Consider the following 24,151-nt stretch of genomic DNA (forward strand, 5'->3'; position numbering starts at 1 on the left):
TATGTGTTTAAAACATTCGAATTATTGATGGTTTTGGGTTTGATAGATTTGCTTCTAGTAGATTCAAACGAAGTCTCTTTTACTCCTAAAGTATTTGAAGTATTACTTGGCTCAGAATAAATAAATAATATTTATTCATGTTTTTATGCATTCACTGTGATACATTTTTAGGAGGCCAACATACAGCACTCAAATTAGACACGTTGTTATGAAAATAATAACAGCATTACTTTACAGCGACCAGGGGGTCATCGTAGATAGGCCTGCTGCTGCATAAGGTCCGTTTCAGACGTGACACTAGAAGGCCTTTGTATTCGAATAAACCGGCCTTTGTATTATATTAATGAACGCCCAGAGCTAATGAGTCAATGCATAATTTCGCGTTATAAATTAGAACATAAAAATGGCTGCGATAATAAAAATAAGTGTATCAACGGCTTCAGAATGTAGCGGCCGACGGAAAAGAGTATCGGACACGGGTTGACTCATTAGCTCTGGGGCGTTCATAAACATAATACAAAGACCCCTTTATTCGATTACAAAGGCCTCCTATATTATATACGAGCGCGACACCGGTGTCGTGTTCGTATAAAATAAGGAGGCCTTTGTATTCGATTAAAGGGGCATTTATATTATGTTTATGAACGCCCCAGAGCGCGTGTCCGGTACACTTTTCCGTCGGTCGCTACATCTCGAGCCGCCGATACACATGTTTTTATTGCCGCAGCCAGTTTTATGTTCTACTTTATAACGCAAAATTATGCGTTGACTCATTAGCTCTGTGTCATTCATAAACATAATACAAAGGCCCCTTTTTCGAATACAAAGGCCTCCTATATTATATCGAGCGCGACACCGGTGTCCCGTCTGAAACGGGCCTAACGCGTGTGGAGACGTCCAGATGGTGGAGGGAAAAGCAATTAAATGATGATTTTCGATATTTCGTTCAACTGAATTACTGTATTACCATTTATTTCACTATACACAAATAATCATTTTGATGAATGAGCAATAACTAATACTACGATCGAATTTCACAGTTTTGTCTCGCGGCCTGACCAGTGGACCTTGTTTTACGTATACCCTACGTGTGAATATTTTTCTCTCACGCATGAATAATTGTGAAAACGGAATCCGCTCAATTTGAAATTGGTTGTTACTTGTATCCGTTAGGTCCTCAGCCCCTCAATTTATTGTCATTTGATCGTGTCAACGTTCTTATCTCGCATAGCAACACTACAATTAATTAATAATGAATGCGAGTAACTTACTGTCCCTATTTTCCTAGATTGTGTTCCTATTTTAATCTGGGTTACAAAACTATTACCACTTATTGTATCTACTAATTAAACAATACTCGTAAAATAAATGAATCATCTTTATCTACTTCAATTCTTGATTAAAATAATTAACAAGATAAAAAGAACTTTTTATATACCACGTTTTTAAATTTTCTGTTGAATCATGTAAACTTGACAATTCTACGTACCTATTAATAATTTAGGACAAATAAAGCAATTGTCAACAAATCATTTTTTGCTATTTTGCAACAAACAAATATAGAATACTGAAATGTCATTTTGATTTCCATAGTAACGCACGTATATATTAATAATTTAGTGGATTGGATTACGGATTTCATCCGAAATAACTTTTCATACAAAACAGAATTAACTGAAAATGAATTCAATTTTACTTAAAGATGGCTAAAAGTATTAAAAGAATGCATTGGCATCATATTCTGATATATTCTAATAGTTTCAAATGTCTAGCTAGTCGGGAAAAATCGATTGCAAGATTTGTATTGGGTAAACAACCACCGGACAAACAAGAATACGAGCTAAGAAAAACGTGGTAAAATATTACTTCCAACCGTCTCAAATTCGCCGAGATGGTGTATTTATTTTATATTATTTCTTCTACTATTTCCTGGCGCTATGGTAAAGCACTATGTGGGTGATCACTCTGATCAGTGTCGGGTTTGTGTTTGAACCCCTTATAACCACTTGGGCTAATACATATTGGTGTCCCCGAAAACATATTATTGAAATGACATTTTAGAGGTTGTTGAATATATTTTTTAAATACTATTTTTGCTTTTTTGCTGTATGATATTGTACCCTTTTTAACCACATGATTTTGGCGTGTCATAACGTATGATATTAAACTTTGTGCTTTATAAATATTTTATCCGATGCCATATTTTTTGCATTCAATTGTCAATAATAATATATTTTATTGAATGTGTATTCGGAGGCCCGAGGCATTGGTTGAAATTGAGACTCCCACAGTAAAAATACAATAATACTCATAAATAAATACCAAGTCACACATATTATGAAATAATGAGTTTCAGCATCACATAACTCCTAGAGAAAGGATCTTTGATTTGTATAAATTTAGTGTTAAGATAATTCGATGTTAAAGATACAAAATTAAAACGCATTTTTTTTTAAATAAATCTACTCAGACTGTACTATATTCACGCAAGTGCCAATTAACATGTGACGTAAATAATAATAATGAATAACCAAACAACTCCACGAAAATAATAAGTTACGTCCTGAATGAAGTGCACAGTGAAAATAAGAAAGAAAACCTTAGTTCTTCAATAACGAACTTTTCCCACGTCTAATGACGGGGCCCTCCACTGCCGCGGCTAGTTCCAAGGGTATGGAAGTGAAGGTTGTCAATGCCAAGAGGAGTCACAGGCCAAGGTCTTCATATGGTTGGAAGTCAGAATAAAAACTCATAGTTGGTAGATGTTCCATATATTGTTCAAGTTCACAAAAGTTCACAAAGTTCACAATGGTTCATCATATTATAATTATTAATGTTCAGAAAGTTAATATTATTCACATAAATGTTCAAGCACGGTATACGGTCATCCGTCAGATGATAAAGTACATTAACACTCGCAACAAAGAAATATTAATTCGAAGAAAAGTTCCACAATTATCCAAAAGTATCAAAAGATTACTACTATCGAACTTAAGTTGACAGTCAGGTACATACGACCCGATGAATAGCAGATAAAAGTCGAAAAAGATTCGGAGCCTCCGATGAAGAACCGCTGTACGAAATTATACTTTTCACTCGAAAATATTAAAGTACCAGATAGGTATTTATGTTCGAAAAATTATTCGCGAAATTTTTCTAAGTCGGGGTTAGGTATTTATAACGATTACTCGCGACGAAACGACAGAGTCCAACGTTAGGTATTTTACCCGCAGGAGGAAAAGGGGGAGTTGGGTGGTCCCAAACTCCTGTGCAGACTTGCACAATTATATGAATTTGTATGATATATCAGACCGACGCCCGACGTGGACTCGGTCTTGGAAGCAGTAGAAAACTGGATACAGAATTCGGAAATCCTGGGTTTTTATTCGAATCGGGAGATTTCATCCCCTCGGGCGAGCGTTCTACGGGTCAAAAATCCACATATCATTTTCACTATGAGATTCGGACTTAATTGATTGCCCCGCGAAACCGCAAGTCGCGAGAGAGCTGAAATCAACGGTGTTTGGTAGGCGCGGGCCGCCGGCGTAAAACCTCTTTCGCGACATCCCGCTGAGAGCGCGATTTCACATAGCTCTCCCTACAATGAATGCGTTTTTTAGCTTGTATTGTACTTTTGGTTTTTAATTAACCAAGCGAAAACTCAGTGTATCAAAGAGTGTGATACGTCAATCTGCTCGTTACCGTTCACGCTAGCATTTGAGTATACACCCCGTGATGTGAGTCTCATCATGATTGAATGGCGGGAGCCACAAGTTCGGACCTATAAGCGGGCCGCCCACGCGCTACGTGTATATTTATGATAAAAATAAAAATTATTAAAATACTAGGTCTTATTCTCTACGTATACATATAAATGTTATATCTAATTAACTTATATTTAAGGCGCTAAAATTAATGGAATCTGACCCGTCTCTGAGCTCTATATCTCGCGAACCTTTATGGTTACGCGTACTATGGAATAACTGAAATCTCCGCGGTCCGTAGACGCATACGTCATTTCAAATTTTACGTTGATCGGACACGCGCAGCTCTAGCTATCATTAATAATGTGTTTGTATGGAGATCTCGCGGCTGTCATGAATTGCGTAACAGGGATTTCGCTCCACACATGAGCCAATCGGCTGTGGCCGCGGTCGGGATAGGGAATTGATCCAGTTGTGCGAGGGAGACAACTGTCCGGTTACCGACTGGCGAACGCAGCGCCAAGGCCGCTCATATGTTACACACGAGCCGCGATAAAATCCGCGGGGCAATCTCGCGCGGGATGCGTGGATCACGCGTATGGTATTAATATGGGAGTGATGAAAATTAGAAGCCAGAGGTATACAGTACCTCGTGAGTGGTTTAGATGCTATGTAGATGCTATGTACAGAGCCCAGGTCTAGACCGATTCTCGTCTAATTAAATTAATTAAAATATTGAATAATTATTATCTAGCTTAATTTCGCGGATCGAATTATGTCAACATTATACTCTAATTATGGGTACAGATTTATATACTAATGTCGGTTTACAATTACACACGCTGACAATACCTAATCATCGCAATTATACAATATTAGATCCATTTATCTTAATTACATTATTATATCTACTCGAAGTCCAATACAGTATTATGCTAATTTAATATTTATATACCTATCAATTATTTATTTAACATGGCAAAATATCTATTACTAACATTATATACCTATTGCTACCATCTTAATTAGGACACATAATCTTCTTACTGCATCTTATTAATTGGATTTTAATTACTACCTTATTATTACTCCGTCGTTATTTACATCCTTACCATCACTCTTCATGGTCCTTATGACCGACTTATCTCATCTACAGTTCACCCTGAGGAGCAGTGGGACTGTAGGACTTCCTCATACATCATATATGGCTTGTCTTCGTCGAGGGTCGCAAGCTTATTACTTTATAACCGGTGGTACATTGACTATTTTGATCAGATCGAGCGATTGGATGGTACCACTCCTTATGGGAGTGTCCTCTCGGGAGCACACTAAACGTGTTCGTGTCACTAACCTAATCTAACACCACGTAATATTGTAATAGTAAGTTATGTAACTCTCTGAAGCGCTTTCTAAATTGCGTTAGTTTTTGGCAATCGGCTTTTGTATATTAATTCAAAGCCGATTGCTTAGTGGTTAGATACATGGGCGCGAATCTTGATGGGTGTCGTAAAATATTTTTTCTATTTCTCAGAAATGTTTTCAGATTATGTAAAGATTATGTATGTTAATAAAAGAATGTTGCATTCTTAAATCTTGTGAATTATTCGTTGAATAAAAAAAAAGTTTATAATTATTCACACATTTCATTCACATTTACAGGAGTGTAATCGTGTATGTTAAGAATACAAATCTGACAACTTTTCATACAAAATAGTTAGATATTCCTTTTTCATGGATACATATTATATTAGTATGCATGTGGTGATGGGAAACTGCTCTTAACTCCGTATCTTAAGGATACAATAATCATAACGTTTCATACAAAAAAGTTAAGTATATGTTTGATTCTTTTTAAATGTATACTTATTAGTGTGTATGTGATGATGAGAAACTGCTCTTAATTCCGTATGTTAATAAGAATACAATAATCATAACGATTCATACAAGACAGTTAAGTATATGTTTGATTCCTTTTTCATTCATACATATATTTTGTATGTGATCATGGGAAACTGATTTAGTGGCGGAGTACACCGCAACAAGCAGGGGGCCCAAACGGAACTTTCTTTGTGCACTACGCTGTACGCAATCAGGTTCTTTTTATGCCTCTCGTGCCACGCGCGCATTGCACGGCCACTCGCAGTGTACTTTGGTCCTTGTTTTCGTACGTACATGTCACTTGTACCCACTCCTTTGATTCTCAATTATTAAATATTATTTAGTCCTGCTTCTGGTTAATTAATTACTCGTGATTACTCGTTGCTCGAAATTCAAAATATTGCGTTTAATTATCGCGCTTAATTGGTATTGTCTCTGGTATTTCATTAGCTTTGCCAATTTAAAAGGATTTAAGCGTTGAATTTTTTTTAATTGTTTGGTTTGTTAATTTTTGTTCACTTGGCGGATAAATCGGGAGAATGCGCACAGACATCATATTTAAAAGCCGCTGATGACAGGCCATTCATGTTTGAGATGTGACAGCGTTCATTAGGACCGCTAGTTCCCAAGTTGTTGCGAGCGATGCACCCCTTTTATAAAATTGACAACCACTGTTGAGCCACTACGGATTCAAAAACTACTATAAGTATAATTATGTGTTTATTTATAAGTGGAAACTTTTCGCATATCCATTTAGCAAACTCAATTTTGAAAGATAGAAATATTTTCGTTAATAAATCCGTATGTGAGAGATGAACTACGATAACTCCGAATTCGGTGAAAATGAGTATTAGGTGTTCTATTGAAATAACATAATGTTATTCTATTAAAATAACAATGGAATATGAACATACGTAATTCGAAAACTTCCCAGAAATACACATTAGGAAAAATCTTTAAAACATACAATAACTAGGTGACGTGTGGGACTAGAACCCGCATCCATCGGATTCGAATAATTCACAAGAATGGATAATGTCATCTTTATCATCATTAACTGGGGTCTATCAACTGCTGGATGAAGGCCTCCCCTCGCTCCTTCCACTCTTCTGGGTCTATATTTCTTTGCTGCAACGTCAAATTACTAGTTTGTCTATCCAGCACGATTTAGGGCGTCCTTGTGCTCGTTTAGTTCCCTCTGTATGATGGAATTTGTCCAGTGGTTATCCACTCACCGAGCAACATAACCAGCCCATTGACATTTCGTTTGTTCAGCGGCTTCTATTTGATCGTGGACACTTGCCTGCTTGGTTTAATTATTAGCAAATGCAGGTGCCTAAGCCTAACAGCCCTGAACATATTATTTGAAAGAAAAATTCTCCGCCGTATATATGGACCGATCAGGGATGGCACCAATTGGAGGAGAAGATATAATGCTGAGCTCTACGGGCTGTACGAAGATTGCAGCGCAGTTCAATCAATTAAGATTGGGAGACTGCGATGGCTAGGTCATGTGCACCGTATGAATGACAATGAACCGGCAAAAAGAGTGATGTCCAGCAATCCAGTAGGACGTAGAAGAAGAGGGAGGCCAAAGATTCGCTGGTTAGATGGAGCTGCCAGTGACTGCCGTATTCTGGGGCTACCAAATTGGAAAGCGGCCACACTGGATAGGGACAGGTGGAGGGAGCTGTTGGAGGAGGCCAGGACCCACACCGGGTTGTCGCGCCCCTGATGATGATGATGCAGGTGCCTAAGTACACAAGACTAAATAATTTGATAGGCTTTCTATTACCTACTTATATGCCTCGGATCCAGGTTCATCACTTATAAGTGAAAAATCGCTAAGAAAATGTAAACACCCGGTTGACGCAGTTCATGAATTTTTTTCCATTCCGCTGTTGTATTGGAAATGAAATGAAGTATCAGAAACAAGAAAATCAATCATCTTTTTGGCATCCCGAACTAACTATAACTCATATCAAATTTATTTATGAACAATGTTTCTCGCAGTTGGAGGGTCTTTGGTTTAAATACATGTGACTAATTGTTACATCATCTCATCACTTTGGCAATACACACGACATTTTCCCACGCACATGGAAGTTTTTAGGAAATTAAAAAAAAATGACCTAAAAAGATTTTCTCAGTAAATATGTAATGCCAATTTTTTTAATGCCCCATTTGTACCTAAACTCTGGACTTTTGGTTAGGTAATAATATCATTATATTCATTTATCAGTATTCGTGTCAATGTGCGTCCACCATGGCCCCCCAAATAGGAGAGCAGACAGGGCTTTTACCTGGAAGGTTGACCAGCTGAGTGAGATAGACAGATATCACAACTCAACAACTCCACCTCAACTGTGTCTCATTGATGGGTCCGAGGAGCAATAAGCCTAATACATGTTTTCTGGTATTACACCAGGTCTCTGAGTCATGCAGAATATCATTAAAGGATGCGGGGTGATAGTTGCCCCTTACGAACACCATACTCATGATATTATAGTATGGACATAATATTTTGTGCTATCCTATTTAACGTATCCGGAATCATGTCACTTCTTGATCGCCTCGCCGTCCACCTTCGATAGGTCCTCTTTTATATTATTTTATTTATTAAGGAAAACAAACAGTTACATTGATTACAAATAATGTATAAATAATTACAAGATAAAAAGAAATTTTTATATTCAACGTTTTTAAATTTTCTGTTGAATCATATAAACTTGACTTGACTAGCTTAAACGATCAAAAAAAATTGTACTTGATCGAAATAATACTGAAATGTCATTTTGACATGTCATATTGATTTCCATAGTAACGCACGTAAATATTAATAATTTATTTGCTAGGACCCCAGACCCCTAGCAACCAATAATACCTAGTGTCGAAATAACTTTTCATACAAAACAGAATTAACTGAAAATGAATTCAATTCTACTTAAAGATGGCTAAAAGTATTAAAAGAATGCATTGGCACCGTGTTCTAATATATTCTAAAAGTTTCAAATGTCTAGCTAGTCGGGAAGTTAGTTAAAAATCGATTGCAAGATTTGTACTGGATAAACAATCACCGGAAAAACAAGAATACGACCTAATAAAAACGTTGTAAAATAGATTAGAGAGAAGATATTGCAACCAGCAAATTTCCATATATTAGTAGCAAAGGGTGGAGGTAGGCTGTTAAGATCCGCCATAAATAGTGTACATTAAATTTTGTTAGTCAGACGTACCTATTTGTTTTTATTGAACTAGGACTAACAATTTACAGATGGTGTTAATTAGTTTTTAAAAATCAATTAAACCAAACCATAATCGTTTTGGTATATTTTTGATACAACAAAATTATGCACACTTTTTCATTCATATTTATTTGTTTTCGTTGGATTAAGCATATTACACAATATTGTTGGTTCATTTTTTTAAATTCATTAAGCCCTGCCTAAACTAAGCTTTATAGATAAAAAATATTATTCTATCTATAAAATATCCAAGTTAAGTAAGATTTAATTGCATAATTTTAGATATTTTATAGATAGACAAGTATTTTTTGACTATTAACTATTATGGCTTAGTTTTGCAGGGTTTAATTGAATTTGAAAATCTAACCGACACCGTCTGTAAATTGTAGTCTTATTTCAATGAAAATAAATGCGTATGCCTGACAAAGTTTAGTGTGCACTATTTATGGCAGATCTTAACAGCCTACCTCCACCCTTCGCCACTGCCATATATAAATTATAATATAGTTAAGCCTAACAAGATGGAAAGTTAGAAAGTAAGAAGAACATGAAATATTAATATATTACATAAGAAAAATGATAAAGAGTATTGAATAAGTATAGACAGAAAAGTAACATTTTTTAAAATAATATATTAATGTGTGTAAAGAATTTTATTATTGAAATGTGTACATAATATGAGTTATCTAAGATAGAACAGAAAAAGAGAATAATAAGAAAGGGAAAAAACATACAATTAGAATTCGATTAATGTCAATTTTACAAAATTTTGGAGATGGCGCGTTTAAATGAAAATTGCATAATTATGATCTACGATACGAGGGCAAAAAGAATATAACTAACATCCTGCATCTCACCGCACTCACATGAGACGTTGTCTATGATATCTCACCTACCCAGATTTCTTTTTTACACGTTGGAACAAAGAGTCAGTATATGCAATGCCTTCCAGACATCAAAATCCAGTTCATATCCTGGTGAGAGTTTCTATATTGTCTCTATCCAGGCATTAGTGAGTCTTTCTTTTCACTTGCGGGAGCGACTATCTTCTGGAAGACAGTCCAAGTCTGATCAAATTTTAATTATTGCTATGCTCGAAATACTATTGTATTTTTATTATTTTGTCAACATATCAAAAATGCTCAAGTGAAAATAAGAATTAGCCATGTGGTTTCTTCAACAGCTGGTGACTTTTGGCCGTCCGCCAGCTCAATTTTTTTCTTCATTGGCAGGGGATATACTATGCAACAGAATTTCATTGGCAGTGGAAAAGTTCAAGGATTGTGATTTCGCTTCTAATGTATTCTAACGTAGCTGTCATAAATGTCATACTTATTAACTTTATACCAAATATACAGTGGTGTAGAAATATGCCTATACAAAAACATAAAAGGGTCCCCCTCAAAACAAAAACAAAAAAATCATCCAAAATCGAAAGCATTTTCTAGCATTCCTTCCATATTTTTTTCAGATTTCTGTTGGTTTTATTTTTAATCTTCAGTCGAACTTGGTTATTACGAGGAAGATGGGACCAACTGAATTTGCTCGTTATAAGCGGTACTCGTTATATCAGAGAATAGGTATTTTTAAATGAGTAGTCACATAACAAAAAAAGTCGAAAATAAAAAATCTGAAAACCATCATAAAAATCCCCGAAACAAGCATGGCCTTCATAAACTACAAAAGAAGTGAAGCTTCACATTTAGATTTTTCAACCATATGAGTGGATACTTTTTCATTATTGTCAGCGAAAACAACAATAAGTTAGGTACTTAGACACTTAACTAGTGTCATAAACGTAATCCATCCCCGGCGGCATCCTGTCCGATCGGATTTTATTGCTTAGGGTCGAAATGTTTTTAAACGATCGACCCATTAACAGTATTTTAGCTCGGTATATCCGCTCGTTATAACAGTGAATAAATGTATGAAGAAAATCTTGAACCAAAATGTCAACGAATGTTTCCTCATTACATCCGAGATCTCGCTATGTCCGAGATCGTAATAACCGAGTTCGACTGTATATTTTTTGTGAACGGTATACCTATTACCAAATAGAAAATTCATTGATAACTATCAATCTGAGATTAGCGCCTTTTGTTTGGCTGGGGTCCAGTGTTTTTCATACTTTGGCTATGAGGTAATTATGACACTAACCAACTGATATTCCTCAAAATATTAGTATTTCCAGGGTCTTGCTAACTAGAGATGTCAAAAAAATATCGATACTGTCTTTTGATACTATACCGATATTTTGAGATATCTATTTAGGATAGAAGAATGCTTTATTCAACACCCTTGATGTTGAATTTCTATCTCCAGATAAACCATTAAGCATGTTTTTGTTTATCTACAGGGTGACGGAGAGAGCGTGTATAATTCAAAGATGTCCATATCAGTGCCCCGCGAGCCAACCCGCATGGTGCGTCCACTCTCCAGGAAAGATATCTTTTACTCTGGGTCAGTTGTGAATTTGCCGGAGTACCAGAGCCAGAAGTCACTCACCAACTACAGGGCGAGTGTAATGTCACTGGCGCATGCTGGCAGTACGCAATCAAGACAGGGTGATGTGGAAAGACAAGAACGTAAGTTTATTGTTCTCCATATTTTATTCCGCTTGACTATATTATGTACAATAATAATTACTGTACATAAGTTGTATATTATTTTGTCATAAGATTATTATTACATATTTCCATTTTAATTGAATTTTTGGTAACCTATCCCTTAATGTGCCAATAAATTCAGTTCCTTCATGTGCCGTCACATTGTGTTGCAATATTAATTTTAGGATAATATAACATACCAATTTTGTCAATATTATAAATAGATCTATAATTAATATTGGTTTATTATTATTTGTTATGTCTTTCATCGAGGATTCAAGGAATATTATTATTATAAAATGGATGAAGTCCATATTATTAACACTAAAATATAAAATAGTTAAAGACACAGTACGGGAAAGGTTAAGAGTTTTTTGGGGACATTATAATAGTTAGGCAAGTATCTATATCAATATCACAAAGCAATGTGAAGTTCAAATTCCACTACACCTTTTTTCTCTACACTGAAGATTTTTTATACATTTTCACAAATTATGTATATCAATGAAACTGCTTTGTATTCTAAAAATGTGTAGTCAGTTTTGAATTAAAATTATTCACAAAAATAATTATTAGTAATGTAAATATAGTTACCTTTTATGAATCAAATTTAGTACTAATGATTATTACCTTGATTCAATAGTGGTCTAGTGCGTAAGCCATATGACTCTCAACCAGGAGCTCTGGGTTCTATTCCCAGTGAGGTTATAATATATTTATGCGGTTTTCTCAAAGCCATGTAATCGTTTTGCTTCTACTCTTGCACTACTGCTATTGGGCTTTATGGCCTGTTGTAGTGTTAAAAAGGATAAAGAATAAAAAGATGGTAGCCATTTATTGAGAGAATTTGAAAATATCCTCAGTTATAGTAGATGTTTAACACGTTTAATGTTCAAATGTCAGCATATTAATGATAGCTTAAGTACTATGGCAGTTCGTTGAGTAAAATATGGAATTTTATACCGCGAACTTGAGATGATCCACTCACAAAAAATAACCACATAACTGTTAATGGATCAGGAGTACAATGTTTATTAATAATACCTTTAAGAAGCAGAAGTCAGGGTATTTAAATTTAACGTTAATTAATTTTTTCCAGAATTCGACCTGTGTCCATGCTTGATAATGCCGGAGTCATTCAAGAGTGTGCTAGCATCGATGATTGACTTGACTCTCCTGAAGGATCCAGTCTTCATGATGATCAGTGTCTCCAATGTCTTCGGAATGGCCGGCCTCTATGTGCCATTTGTATACCTCGTAGATGCAGCTAAATTAGATGTAAGAGTGTTGGATTTCGTGTGTCGTCATGACAAATTTAGTATTAAATTCGGTACTGTTCGGTTATACGGAATACAGCGGAAAACACATTTTGAAAATAGCCGATAAACTGGATTATTTGTTAGTTAAACCTAACCAAACCTAACCTAACCTAACCTAAACTAACCCAAACTAACAAATAATCCAGTATATCGGGTATTTTTAAAATGTGTTTTCCGCTGTATTCCGTATAACCGAACAGTACCTTAAATTCTTATTAAAATCGTCTGAAATAATTAATAATATTTCATCTGTTAACCTACGTAGCAAAAAGATTAGAATTTTTGTTTTGTAAAGCAATTTATATTATGTTGCGTTAAAGGTCATTTTTCAGTCAATTGTATTTAATTAGATATCTAGTAATTCGTCCTTCGGCTCAGATACTTTGAACAATTAAATTGTGTTACGAACAGATTATTCTCTAAAGTTATCAGCGTGGACTTTCTTTTAGTTGAGCCTGGGTATTCATATATTTCCCCATGAATAATAATTAGTTATAATTAGCAATACTAAGTACATGAGTCGCGTGCGGTGACTTTGACTTGCAGGGATACAGTGAAACATTATTTATACACACTATTTGCTACAATATATTATTTACTTAGGGTTTTATAACTAGTTGATTATTGCCGGGCAGCCAATGGTATGTGTGAAAGCTCTGCAATATTCTAAAAGAATTACTAATAATATTACAATATAAGAACGTAATATTATTAATAATACAGTATCTTTAGAAGTATCGTTAAGTAAAATGATAGTGTATTTTCCGTTAGTTTCATTATAACTCAAACCTACTACACTGGTATTGATGAAACTTGTACAGATTACAGACCACTCTGAAGTGATAAGATAAAACTTCTTAAAATAACGTATTTATTACTAAAGTGGTCAAATAGCAGTGCTGAAGTAGTGAGGTGAGGTGCGGCTAGAGAGGTTTGGGCCAACATCTACACGTCAAATAACACCCTACCACCAATTCATCAGAGTAGGTAAATTAGTCTAAGCGTAAATGGGAACGTGCCTGCACCCAAACGTTGTCGAATAACCTACATGCAATAATAATTCATCACGTCTAGGTTATGTGGTCAGATAGCAGCAGTGGAGAGGTGAGTTAGAGTGTGGGTATAGGAACGCACAATGGCCGAGTGGCTTATAATGTCATAGGTACCAGGCAAATACAAAATATATTGTTTTTCAATTTGTGTTTGGAGTCAGAGTATGGACTTAACAGGTTGAGCAAGTGGCTAACATCCATTTCTCGTAAAAACAAAAATCTGTTAATACAAACTTCCATTCTGTGAAGGTCCATATTATGATCTTATTAGGATCGGACGTCTTAAAAACCATGTTAAAAGAAAGAGAAGCGCACACTCCTTGATCGAACTGTCGTCCATCTCATCGGTTTGAAGAAACCAAATCAAATAATTCTATTTCTTCATTTTGTTTATTTTATGTAGACAAGTAGTGAGGATTTGAGGTGGGAAAACTGGTCGATTTTGAAGACTAAGTATACTTACATACTACCAGTATAAAAAAATACTTGGTATCAAAACTTGTTCCAAAATACTTACTAGTATTTAGAATACTATATAGAGCCGTTGGCGTGCGTATGCGACATAAGTCTCATACTAAACTGGAACTAAAACTTAACTCCATATTAGTATTTGAAATATCGGCTTCAATAGAATCACTAAAAATACACTGAGCTGGGTTTTTCGAAATGTCCCATTTATTATAAAATTTTAAACACATTTTAAATTTATGAGTTGTTTTGATGTTATGTTATAATATTCTTGTTAACATAAAATGAATAACAATGATTTTTTTTATTGTAAACTGCGTCATCTCAGTCACCTGACCACATTTCCGAGGGAACAATATGCTGCTACAGAAAATTAATGACCTATTTGTTCATACATAAGATGATTTCATTCCCATGCATAAACTAATAAATTAAAATATAATTGTATTCAAGTGCTACCTCGCTCTCGCGCATTTAATGTCAATAGTATTTAAAGTCTACCAACTTTTTTGGAACAAGTTTATTGGGCCACATGTACTGAGTATGGGTAGTTTCATCCGATACTTGAGTACACAAACTGGTGACAGCATTTCCAACTCACCTCTAGTGAGGATGCGCTGCATCAGCATCTATGGACCATACGCCACTATTAACTAAATAATATCAACCTTCTTCTTCTTCTTCTTCCACGGCGCTACATCCCGGGGTGTGATTTGGCCTCCTCCACAACCGCTCTCCACTCACTCGGGTCACTCGCCACACTTCTCCAGTTACCGGGTCTTCCTATATGAAGCCAGTCCACTTCTACGGCGTCAGCCCATCTCCTTCTTGGACGGCCTCTGGGTCTCTTCCGTTGGGGTAGCCACTTCGTCATGATCCTTGGCGCTCTAACTTCAGGCATTCTCTCCACATGTCCCGCCCATCGTAGTCTTTGGGACTTACAGTATCTTATGATTGTTTGCTGTTCAATCAGCTCTTCCAACTCGTGGTTCATTTTTATTCTGTAGTTCCCATTTTCCAACGTGGGTCCAAAGATTTTGCAGAGTATTTTGCGCTCGAAGACAGCTAATTTGTTTTCCTCGTTTTGAGTTAAGCACCAAGTCTCATAGCCATAAGTGACCACTGGCCTTATAATAATTGTTTTATAAATTAGAAGTTTACTTCTTCGGCCTAGAATTTTACCCTTAATTAGACCCCACCAGTCGCTTGCAGGCATGCCAGCATTTATTCCCGGAGATAAGGCGGATTTTTATCTCCTCTGCTGTCTTATTTTGGATATTTAGGCTGGATCCGAGATACGTAAACTTGTCCACCCCTTCATATGCATGCTGTCCTATGTCTATATTCTGCAGCGGTACCTGATCGCGTGTGCTGACCATATATTTAGTTTTTGACTGGTTTATTTGCAGCCCAGCGTTTTCTGCTTTTATTTTCATAGTGCCACCATGGTCGATCATCCTCTGTTTGGATCTGCTTGTAATTACTATGTCATCAGCATAAGCGCACATCTGCGTTGTACTGTTATCTACCCATCCTCTTATGTTGGTTTCACGAGCTATGGATTCCACCACAAGGTTAAATACCATAGTGGATAGCGCATCCCCTTTTCTCACACCTGATTCGATTTTGAAGCTTTCAGTTTGCTCATTTTGCACAGCGACAACGGATTGAGTATCCGTCAGTGTGGTCTTTATTAGCCTTACTAGTTTTAAGGGAATTCCCAGTATTTTTAGGCTTTGCAGCATCTTATCCGTATTTACGCTGTCGAAAGCTTGTTTAAAATCAATAAACAGGTGGTGGAGTGTAAGGTTGTATTCAGTCCACATTCACATCATCGGTTATTAAAGTAATTTTTAAGTTTGTTTCTATAGATTCCTGGTATTAATCCAAAATTTCTTCATCCCTCAATTTTTCAGCTTTCCATTTAGTTCTTCTCTGGCCTTCTTTTTTCAGTATTAAGGAGATTTTTTGTTTTAATTTTGCTCTCACCAGGAAGTGATCAGAATCGCAATTGGCTCCTCTGCAGACGCGCACATCCTCCACTGTTGTCGCTCTTCTTTTCGATATAAGATGTGATCTATTTGGTTGCATGTATTACTTCCAGGTATTTTCTAGGTTCCTTTGTGGATATTTTTATGTTTAAACCATGTACTACTAATTATTAAATTATTTGCAGCCGCTAAAAAGCATAGACGTTCACCATTATCGCTTGTCGATTCATGCAAACTGTGCTGCCCAGCTACTTCTTTAAATGCTTCCTCTTTTCCAATTTTTGCATTGAAGTCTCCCAAGATAATTAGAGCATCATGTGGGGAGACTTTTTCGCAGGTTCTCTGCAGATCTTCATAGAATCTATCCTTAATTTCCTCGGTCGCATCGTCAGTTGGGGCATAAACGTTGATGAACGTTGTCACCTCCGAAAGGGGGGGGGGGGGTAAATGCGCTGGACCCCTCCCTGATGATGTAATGTCATGTCAAGTCACTATCGTCTGCTTCTTCTTTCGGGGACATGTTTGTGTTGATTGACAACTCGGAAGTACAGGCGAAAACAGGGCATTTATTGTTCGGAATATAAATACAGTAAAGTACACTCTGCATATTATGTACCTGGCTTATTTCTGAGAATTTCGCTCACAACAGAAATAGTCAGTCAGACCTTTTTTAGGTACCTGCTTTGAAAGGGACTGCATTTCTTTGCTAGGTAGGTACATATTTTGAAATATTTGAACTAGGTACAAATACATATTTTTTCAAAGTAATCTCAAATCAGATATTCTAGGTGCTAGGTACATTGTATGGCTGGGAACTTTGCTTCCAATATTGGTCAAAATTGGATGAAATGTAAGTAATAATATTAAAAAAATGATATTAATAATTACTATTTGCTTACGGGCTAGAAATTTGCCTCGCAGTCGATCTGTTCATGTTTGCATGAATCAGCCCAATGATGATTCAGGCCTCATGGCCTTGGATCCTCTGAGGATGCCATGGCTTAGGCGGTATCAAGCGACCTCTCTGGGAAAGGCCCTGAACCGTAATTGGGCCGATTAAGATCGACCACGATACAAAGTTTTTAGCGTGTGTAACTGGACAATGAGGCGGCTTGATATGTGGGTGGTTGCAACTCCTGCGTTAAAGGATCGAAGCCCCTCCGAACCGTCGGTGGCCGGTCAAACTGGGAATACAGCACTTTGACGCCTCGCGGTCAGTGGTTCCACAGTTTTCCGGACCCACCGTAAGGATGCTGAGAGAGGAGGGCGTCGCGCCCAGCCTCTCTTAACGCCGGTCCGAAGATCGAACGACACTTCACCTAGATGCATACCACGCGACCACTTTTTGATTGCTTGCTTGCCATGCCTCCAGTTACACACACTGACAGGCAATTTTACATGAAAAAAAAACTATGCTAACACGTAATTACACAGGCTAAAGTTTTTTTTACACAGGCTTAGGTTACTAGGTATAAACTGACGCTAAAATGTTGTATATTTAAACTGACTTTACACCACATTCAAACACAAACACTATTTGAAACTACCTAACCTATGACGCTATGCTACGGCTGGTTGAGGATGCTGCTAGGCTGCTCGCTTTGCTGCTGGAGGCTGCTTTTCTCTGCTGAAGAAGGCTGCTTGGCTCTTCCGAAGTGTGGTAGATGACGCGCCGGTGGCGTCGACTACGCACTTTGGTGTCCCGTGTCTGGGCCAGGGCTGATTCCAAGGCTCGCAGACAGTTGGAGCCAGGAACTTCCTCGACGTATCCGTCCGTGGGCCAGGGTCGACTGATGATACAGCTGGTCGGGGAAACATCGAGAGTCCTTGGTTTTGAAATGGTCTGGCGTGCTGTTATTCGGCAGCATCCTCGTGCGTGATTACTGATGATGCGCGATGAGTCGGCCGGCGATAGTTTCCCAACTGCGGTGGATCCATGACAGGCGGCATCTTGAAGGCTTGATGATTCTGCTTGCTTGCAAGTTGAGCGCCACCAGAGGTCGAGCCTCTGGACGCTGTACTGTTTCACACAATTCCACACGCTGCTCTCTCTTCCGGTTGTCAATCAATCGCTTCTCAGGGCTTGGATTCGGGCGAAAAAAATTCCGCCTACCTCCTAATCGTAGACGATCACGATCAGAAGGCGTATGCCCCACGCCTTGGGGGCCATTGTCACCTCCGAAAGGGGGGGGGGGGGGGGGGTGATGGATGAGAACTCTGGACCCCCCTGATGATGTAATGTCATGTCAAGTCACGGTGGTATCGTCTGCTTCTTCTTTCGGGGACATGTTTGTGTTGATTGACAACGCGGAAGTACAGGCGAAAACAGGGCGTTTATTGTTCGGAATATAAATACAGTAAAGTACAGTGTACAAAATATTTAAAAAAAAAAAAAAAAATTTAAAATGGCGGTGACGCCGGTGAGCGCGGCGCTACAGCCGTCACGCTCGAGAGTCCGAAAACCGAATGGGGATGAATAATCCCTTTTTGGAGAGCAGGTCAACTCTAGGCAAGAATAAAATAAAACAAATTCTGTCACTCAAAAATGACAAAAACACTGCATATTATGTACCTGGCTTATTTCTGAGAATTTCGCTCACAACAGAAATAGTCAGTCAGACCTTTTTTAGGTACCTGCTTTGAAAGGGACTGCATTTCTTTGCTAGGTAGGTACATATTTTGAAATATTCGAACTAGGTACAAATACATATTTTTTCAAAGTAATCTCAAATCAGATATTCTAGGTGCTAGGTACATTGTATGGCTGGGAACTTTGCTTCCAATATTGGTCAAAATTGGATGAAATGTAGGTAATAATATAAAAAAAATGATATTAATAATTACTATTTGCTTACGGGCTAGAAATTTGCCTCGCAGTCGATCTGTTCATGTTTGCATGAATCAGCCCAATGATGATTCAGGCCTCATGGCCTTGGATCCTCTGAGGATGCCATGGTTTAGGCGGTATCAACGTAATATTGTAAAGTGTACTTTTCAGTTTAAGTTTACATAATCTCTCACTAATTGGCTCAAATCCTAGTACTGCCCTGCGGATATCAGAGCTGATTAAGAACCCAGTTCCATAGCGACCCTGCGTACCTGCAGATCCACTGTAATACAAAATGTAGTTTCTCTTGTTTATGAAACCTGCGCGCTCCCATCTTATTTCCTGCAATGCAGTCACGCTCATTTTATACTTATGCAATTCAATTGCAACCTCCTCCATCTTGCCCGGCTGCAACATAGTACGTACGTTCCATATAATCGTTTGTCCTTATTTCTCTGCTTGGGTCGTTGGTTTATGGGGAGTCCGGGGTCCAAGGCAGTTGTTTTGGTATTCGTAATCAGGGTTTTTTTTACCGTGTTGGGTGATTAGCCCTACGACGAACCCTCCTCCTTTATCCGGGCTTGGGACCGGCCATAGCGTAGGTAGAGACGTTCCCTATTACTATAGGCGGAGTTAAAATAATATCAACCATGCCATGATAATAAGTCTACTAGTAGTAGCATAGTTTTAACTTTAAATTGTTTTTTTTATGAGTCGTCGAGTCGCAAAATCCGCTCTGGAAATTTTACTAATCCGCTTTGAGTATTTTTAAAACCACCTTTTTATAAATAATGTCATGACGTTATTTTTCAAATTAAAGTACTTGTCATCATCGCTTTATGCCAGTCAATATGATGAGAAAATAATATTATATATTATATTTACGTAGTAGGTATGAAATAAAAACATTGTCATTTTTTTGAGTAGAAAAAGTTGCCAGAGCAGGTTTTGTGACTCAACATATTGGATTAACTCTTAGCACTCTCTGGGCCAGACAGTCTGGCCCGAACGATTCTAGTAGGGAGCTCAGCCGACCAGGGGGTCTGGCCCAGTGCATGTATACATTTACTCCCCGATTTATCAAAAGTGTATGCGAATTCTACGAAATGTTATTGCCGACAAATGTAGTTAAACATTATAACATCCAGGATAAACCATCAAATTTACATTAGCATCAACCGTTGGGTTGAATAAATTCACGGAAAAATTGATGTATCTATTCACCTGATTAAATATTTGCAATTTTCAAATATTTTTGAGACAGTCTATCATAATATCCTATAAGGGGCGGACTTTTAATGCTTTTCCCACTTACAATGACCATATTATTTGTTTGTATTATGGGACAGGTATTTTTCTAACTCCTTGTATATTATTAATTTATTACTATTAGATATTCTTAATACATACAATAATTTCAACATGAGGTGTCATATTATTATCAGTATCATTTATTAGCTAATATCGAAATGAATGTGTAATCAAATACCCAATGTTAATGGGTATAAGAATGCTTTTGATTGCTTATCTTAATCTTTCCATTGTTATTTACATTGTAATGTGAATGCCTCATTATTTTTGTATGAAGTAAGTATGTTGAGTTACACTTCTCTTATCAATCTAAATATCTAACAATGCACTGCATAATATGATTATTTATAATCTTAATACCCTTTCAACTTCAGTATCATCTGACCATGAAGTTTAAAAAATCAATATCCAACACAATATAATCTATTATAAGTATATTATATTACATTCTAATTAACAAAGTCAGTTTAATTAATATAAATTCGTGTATAATGAAGTTCATCTCGCTGTTCCATAACATTACCTATTAATAATTATAAATATTTACAGTAAATAACGTGATTAAGAAAATAATTAATTAACAATAACAATGGAAAACTACAAAAATGTCAATGAAAATAACGATAGTGATCATTTCAATAGAAGTGAAGACAAAGATTTGGATACATTTGATAATATTGAACGTGTATTTATTCAAGGAAGACATTCAATAGATCCAGAACAGCGGTTAAATCACGTCAATCTACATGTTATTATGCCTGATGTACAGAAAAAATCCCACGGTGGCCGCGCGGTTTAAGCGTTGGACTATGACGCCGTGGGTCCCAGGTTCGAATCCTGGGTCTGGCAAGTACACATATTGTTTTTCAATTTGTGCGTGAGTCAGGGTATGGACCTATTAGGTTGAGCAAGTGGCTGACATCCATTTCTCGTAAAAAAACAAAATCTGTTAATATAAACCTCTACTCTGTGGAGGCCCATATGATCCTATTAGGATCGAACATGGTCGGACAGAAAACAATATAAGGATTGCGTTGTTTGAGGTTCTAATAGGAAAGGAAATCAAAGAAAACGAACAATATATTATTGTAAAATTTGCGGCTTGTAACAAACCGGCACTTCATGTGGGCGGATGGGATGCTTTGAAAAATATCATACTTTGAAAAAATATTCCGATTAGTGCAAGTTACATTGGTTTAATTTAAAGTTCAAATCGTAAACTATTTTTATTGTTATAACAACATTTAAAATAAATATCATTAATTAAGTAAGTACATTGTAAATGTTATATGTTAAACACCGTGTACAGTGATCAAAACTAGTGCAATAGCTGGGTTACACTTTCTACCCAAAGTTACGCCCCTTTTACGTAAGTAGCCTAAAAACAAATTAATACCAGATGTCATTTTGAATATTACAGCCAATTAATAGTTTGCATGCGAAAAAAATTGCAATGAGTCACAGGATAAATAAAAAAAGAAGATTCTCCAAGAATTTAAGTACCATTTACGGTTATATTACCTGTGTTCTGAACTATGAACATAATATATTGGTAATTAATAGATGACTATACAACATATTTAAAGCATACGTATTACTTTTAGTAAATTTAAGTCCAATAAAGCATTTTATTTTTGCGAATTGTACCAAAAACCCATTGCATCAGTAATGGTCATACGAATCGTCAAACACGGTGTCCAAAATCTAATGAAGTTTTTTTTTTAATATCAAATTTAGAAAAATGAGTTTTTTTTATTCAGGTACTACAGACAAATTTATTGACATTTTCACTCGCTGGATCAGTATCAAGTTATTATTTAATATAAACGTCACAAGTTTTCTACTTTAAACATCTACAAGAAAGTCCCGAATTTAGATCAGAGTAGCTAATACGTTTTGAAAAAAATTGAGCAGAGTGGTAAAGGTTAAAGGTCACATTTGCGTGACTTTTTCGAAGATATGTTTTGAGATTATAACAATAGCATGCTTTAAAGGCCATAGATTTGTTTTTCATCAAATAAAATTGTTGATTTTTATACATTATTGTCAATCTACTGAATTTTGAAAATGTCATCTGACAACGAAAAGTTCTTTCATGAAAAACAAATTTTATAAAATGTAGACTATTAAATTGTAAATGATTTTATAAAATATTATTCATAAAAGAATAGATAATAAAATTTATGATCAATTAATTTTCCAGGGAATCGAATCAAACTCAGCATCGATGCTCTTGTCAGTGATCGGAATCACCAACACGATCGGTCGTGTGGTGTGCGGCTGGGTGGCCGACTACCCGTGGATCAACTCCCTACTCCTGAACAACATCTGCCTGGTGATAGCCACCATTTCCGTCACCATGACTCCATTCTGCAGCTCCTATGCCTCTTACATCTGCATGGCAGTCTTCTTTGGTGTTGCCATTTGTGAGTTATTAAATTATCTTACTCTAATTAAACCAACGGGGCTCAACTACTATAATACACCCCCCCATAGTTCAATGTGTAAGGCACTGGCTATAGATACCATCATGCTGCCCCCCTGACAGGGCTCTAGCCTGGGGGCTCGGCGTAGCAGGTCGAGCAGTTAAGTGAGATAAACACACAATATGTTGCTATGCGATGCAACTTGAGGTGATGATTGATATTTAGGTGTAGAATTGTATGTCATAATTGTTTCTAATGTGTTTCTTGAATAATAAAAATAGTTATTTATCCAATACGGCAAAGGGTCACATATTACTCGACTACCTACCACAAAAGGGGGTCACAATGAGTACTTCATAATAATATGATGACAAGTGTTGACCACTCAATAATTCAAGTGAATTTATTTAAAAAAACAATAAAAATACTCTTCCTTTTACCTTGTGGAACTGTTTGGTTCCGTGGAATACCATTTGGGGAACACTTGTAGAACATCACACTGCCCTTAACCTTAGAGATAGGTAGGGAGGCCCGCCAAACATCCTGGCCTAGGGGCCCGGTTCAGAATGTGAGGGCCATGGATTACATGGTTACGTGGTTACAGTGTTTGACTTACGATCAGGTCATAATAGATCTATGTGATTTTCCCAAGCAAAGATTTAAATTTAGAGAGAATCTTGGAATAACGCAGCTTGCTGTGGAGAAGTGCATGCTTGGCATATCAAGAAAAGACTCTGAAATAGAAATGAGCTGGATACCAGTGGCGAAGAGTGGAGGTAGACTGTATATAAATATAATAGTGCACACTAAACTTTGTCAGTTATACAACTTGTTTTCTATAACCGTAAATGAGGAGCTGTACCCACTTTATAGGGGAAAATAGATCACTGTGGCATATGAAAATGCAGAATGCGCTAGATCGGCCACATGCATACAATGTCGGAGGATATATCAGCAAGGTGGGCTACGTACGCAACCTCCGAGGGCAAGAGACCTGGATGGCCGAAATTGAGATGGCTGGAGATTTAAGAATGCTCGGTCGAAACAACTGGAGAGTGTCAGCGCTGGATCATCCATGATGATGAAGGCTTTTGAAGGAGGCCAAGATCTGCCAAGGGTTGTAGTGCCATAAATGTTGACTGATATTGAACTAAGAATACAAATTGCACATGGTGTTGGTTAGTATTCAAAATTAAAACAAACCATAATAGATAAAAAATATTCCTCTATGTATATATATATAACATAATTTTATAAATTCAACACCATCTGCAATTTGTATTTTTAGTGCAATGGAAACAAATAATAATGTCTGACAAAGTTT

The 24,151-nt window shown here is 36.8% G+C and overlaps 1 protein-coding gene across 2 annotated transcripts in view; it reads left to right on the forward strand.

The window, feature by feature from the left end:
• LOC147075835 (monocarboxylate transporter 14) overlaps positions 1–24,151 on the forward strand; it is a 212,382-nt gene that overhangs the window by 182,681 nt on the left and 5,550 nt on the right. For both annotated transcript variants that reach the window (XM_085942157.1, XM_085942156.1), the window contains exons 8-10: positions 11,184–11,412; positions 12,533–12,711; positions 22,605–22,827. In XM_085942157.1, the coding sequence (XP_085798283.1) occupies positions 11,184–11,412; positions 12,533–12,711; positions 22,605–22,827 (631 nt within the window). The remainder of the gene's footprint in view (positions 1–11,183; positions 11,413–12,532; positions 12,712–22,604; positions 22,828–24,151) is intronic.

Source organism: Rhyacophila brunnea, unplaced genomic scaffold (genome assembly GCF_057557595.1).
Source record: "Rhyacophila brunnea isolate RB1 unplaced genomic scaffold, BYU_Rbru_1.0 scaffold_14, whole genome shotgun sequence".
Taxonomy (NCBI): Eukaryota; Metazoa; Arthropoda; class Insecta; order Trichoptera; family Rhyacophilidae; genus Rhyacophila; species Rhyacophila brunnea.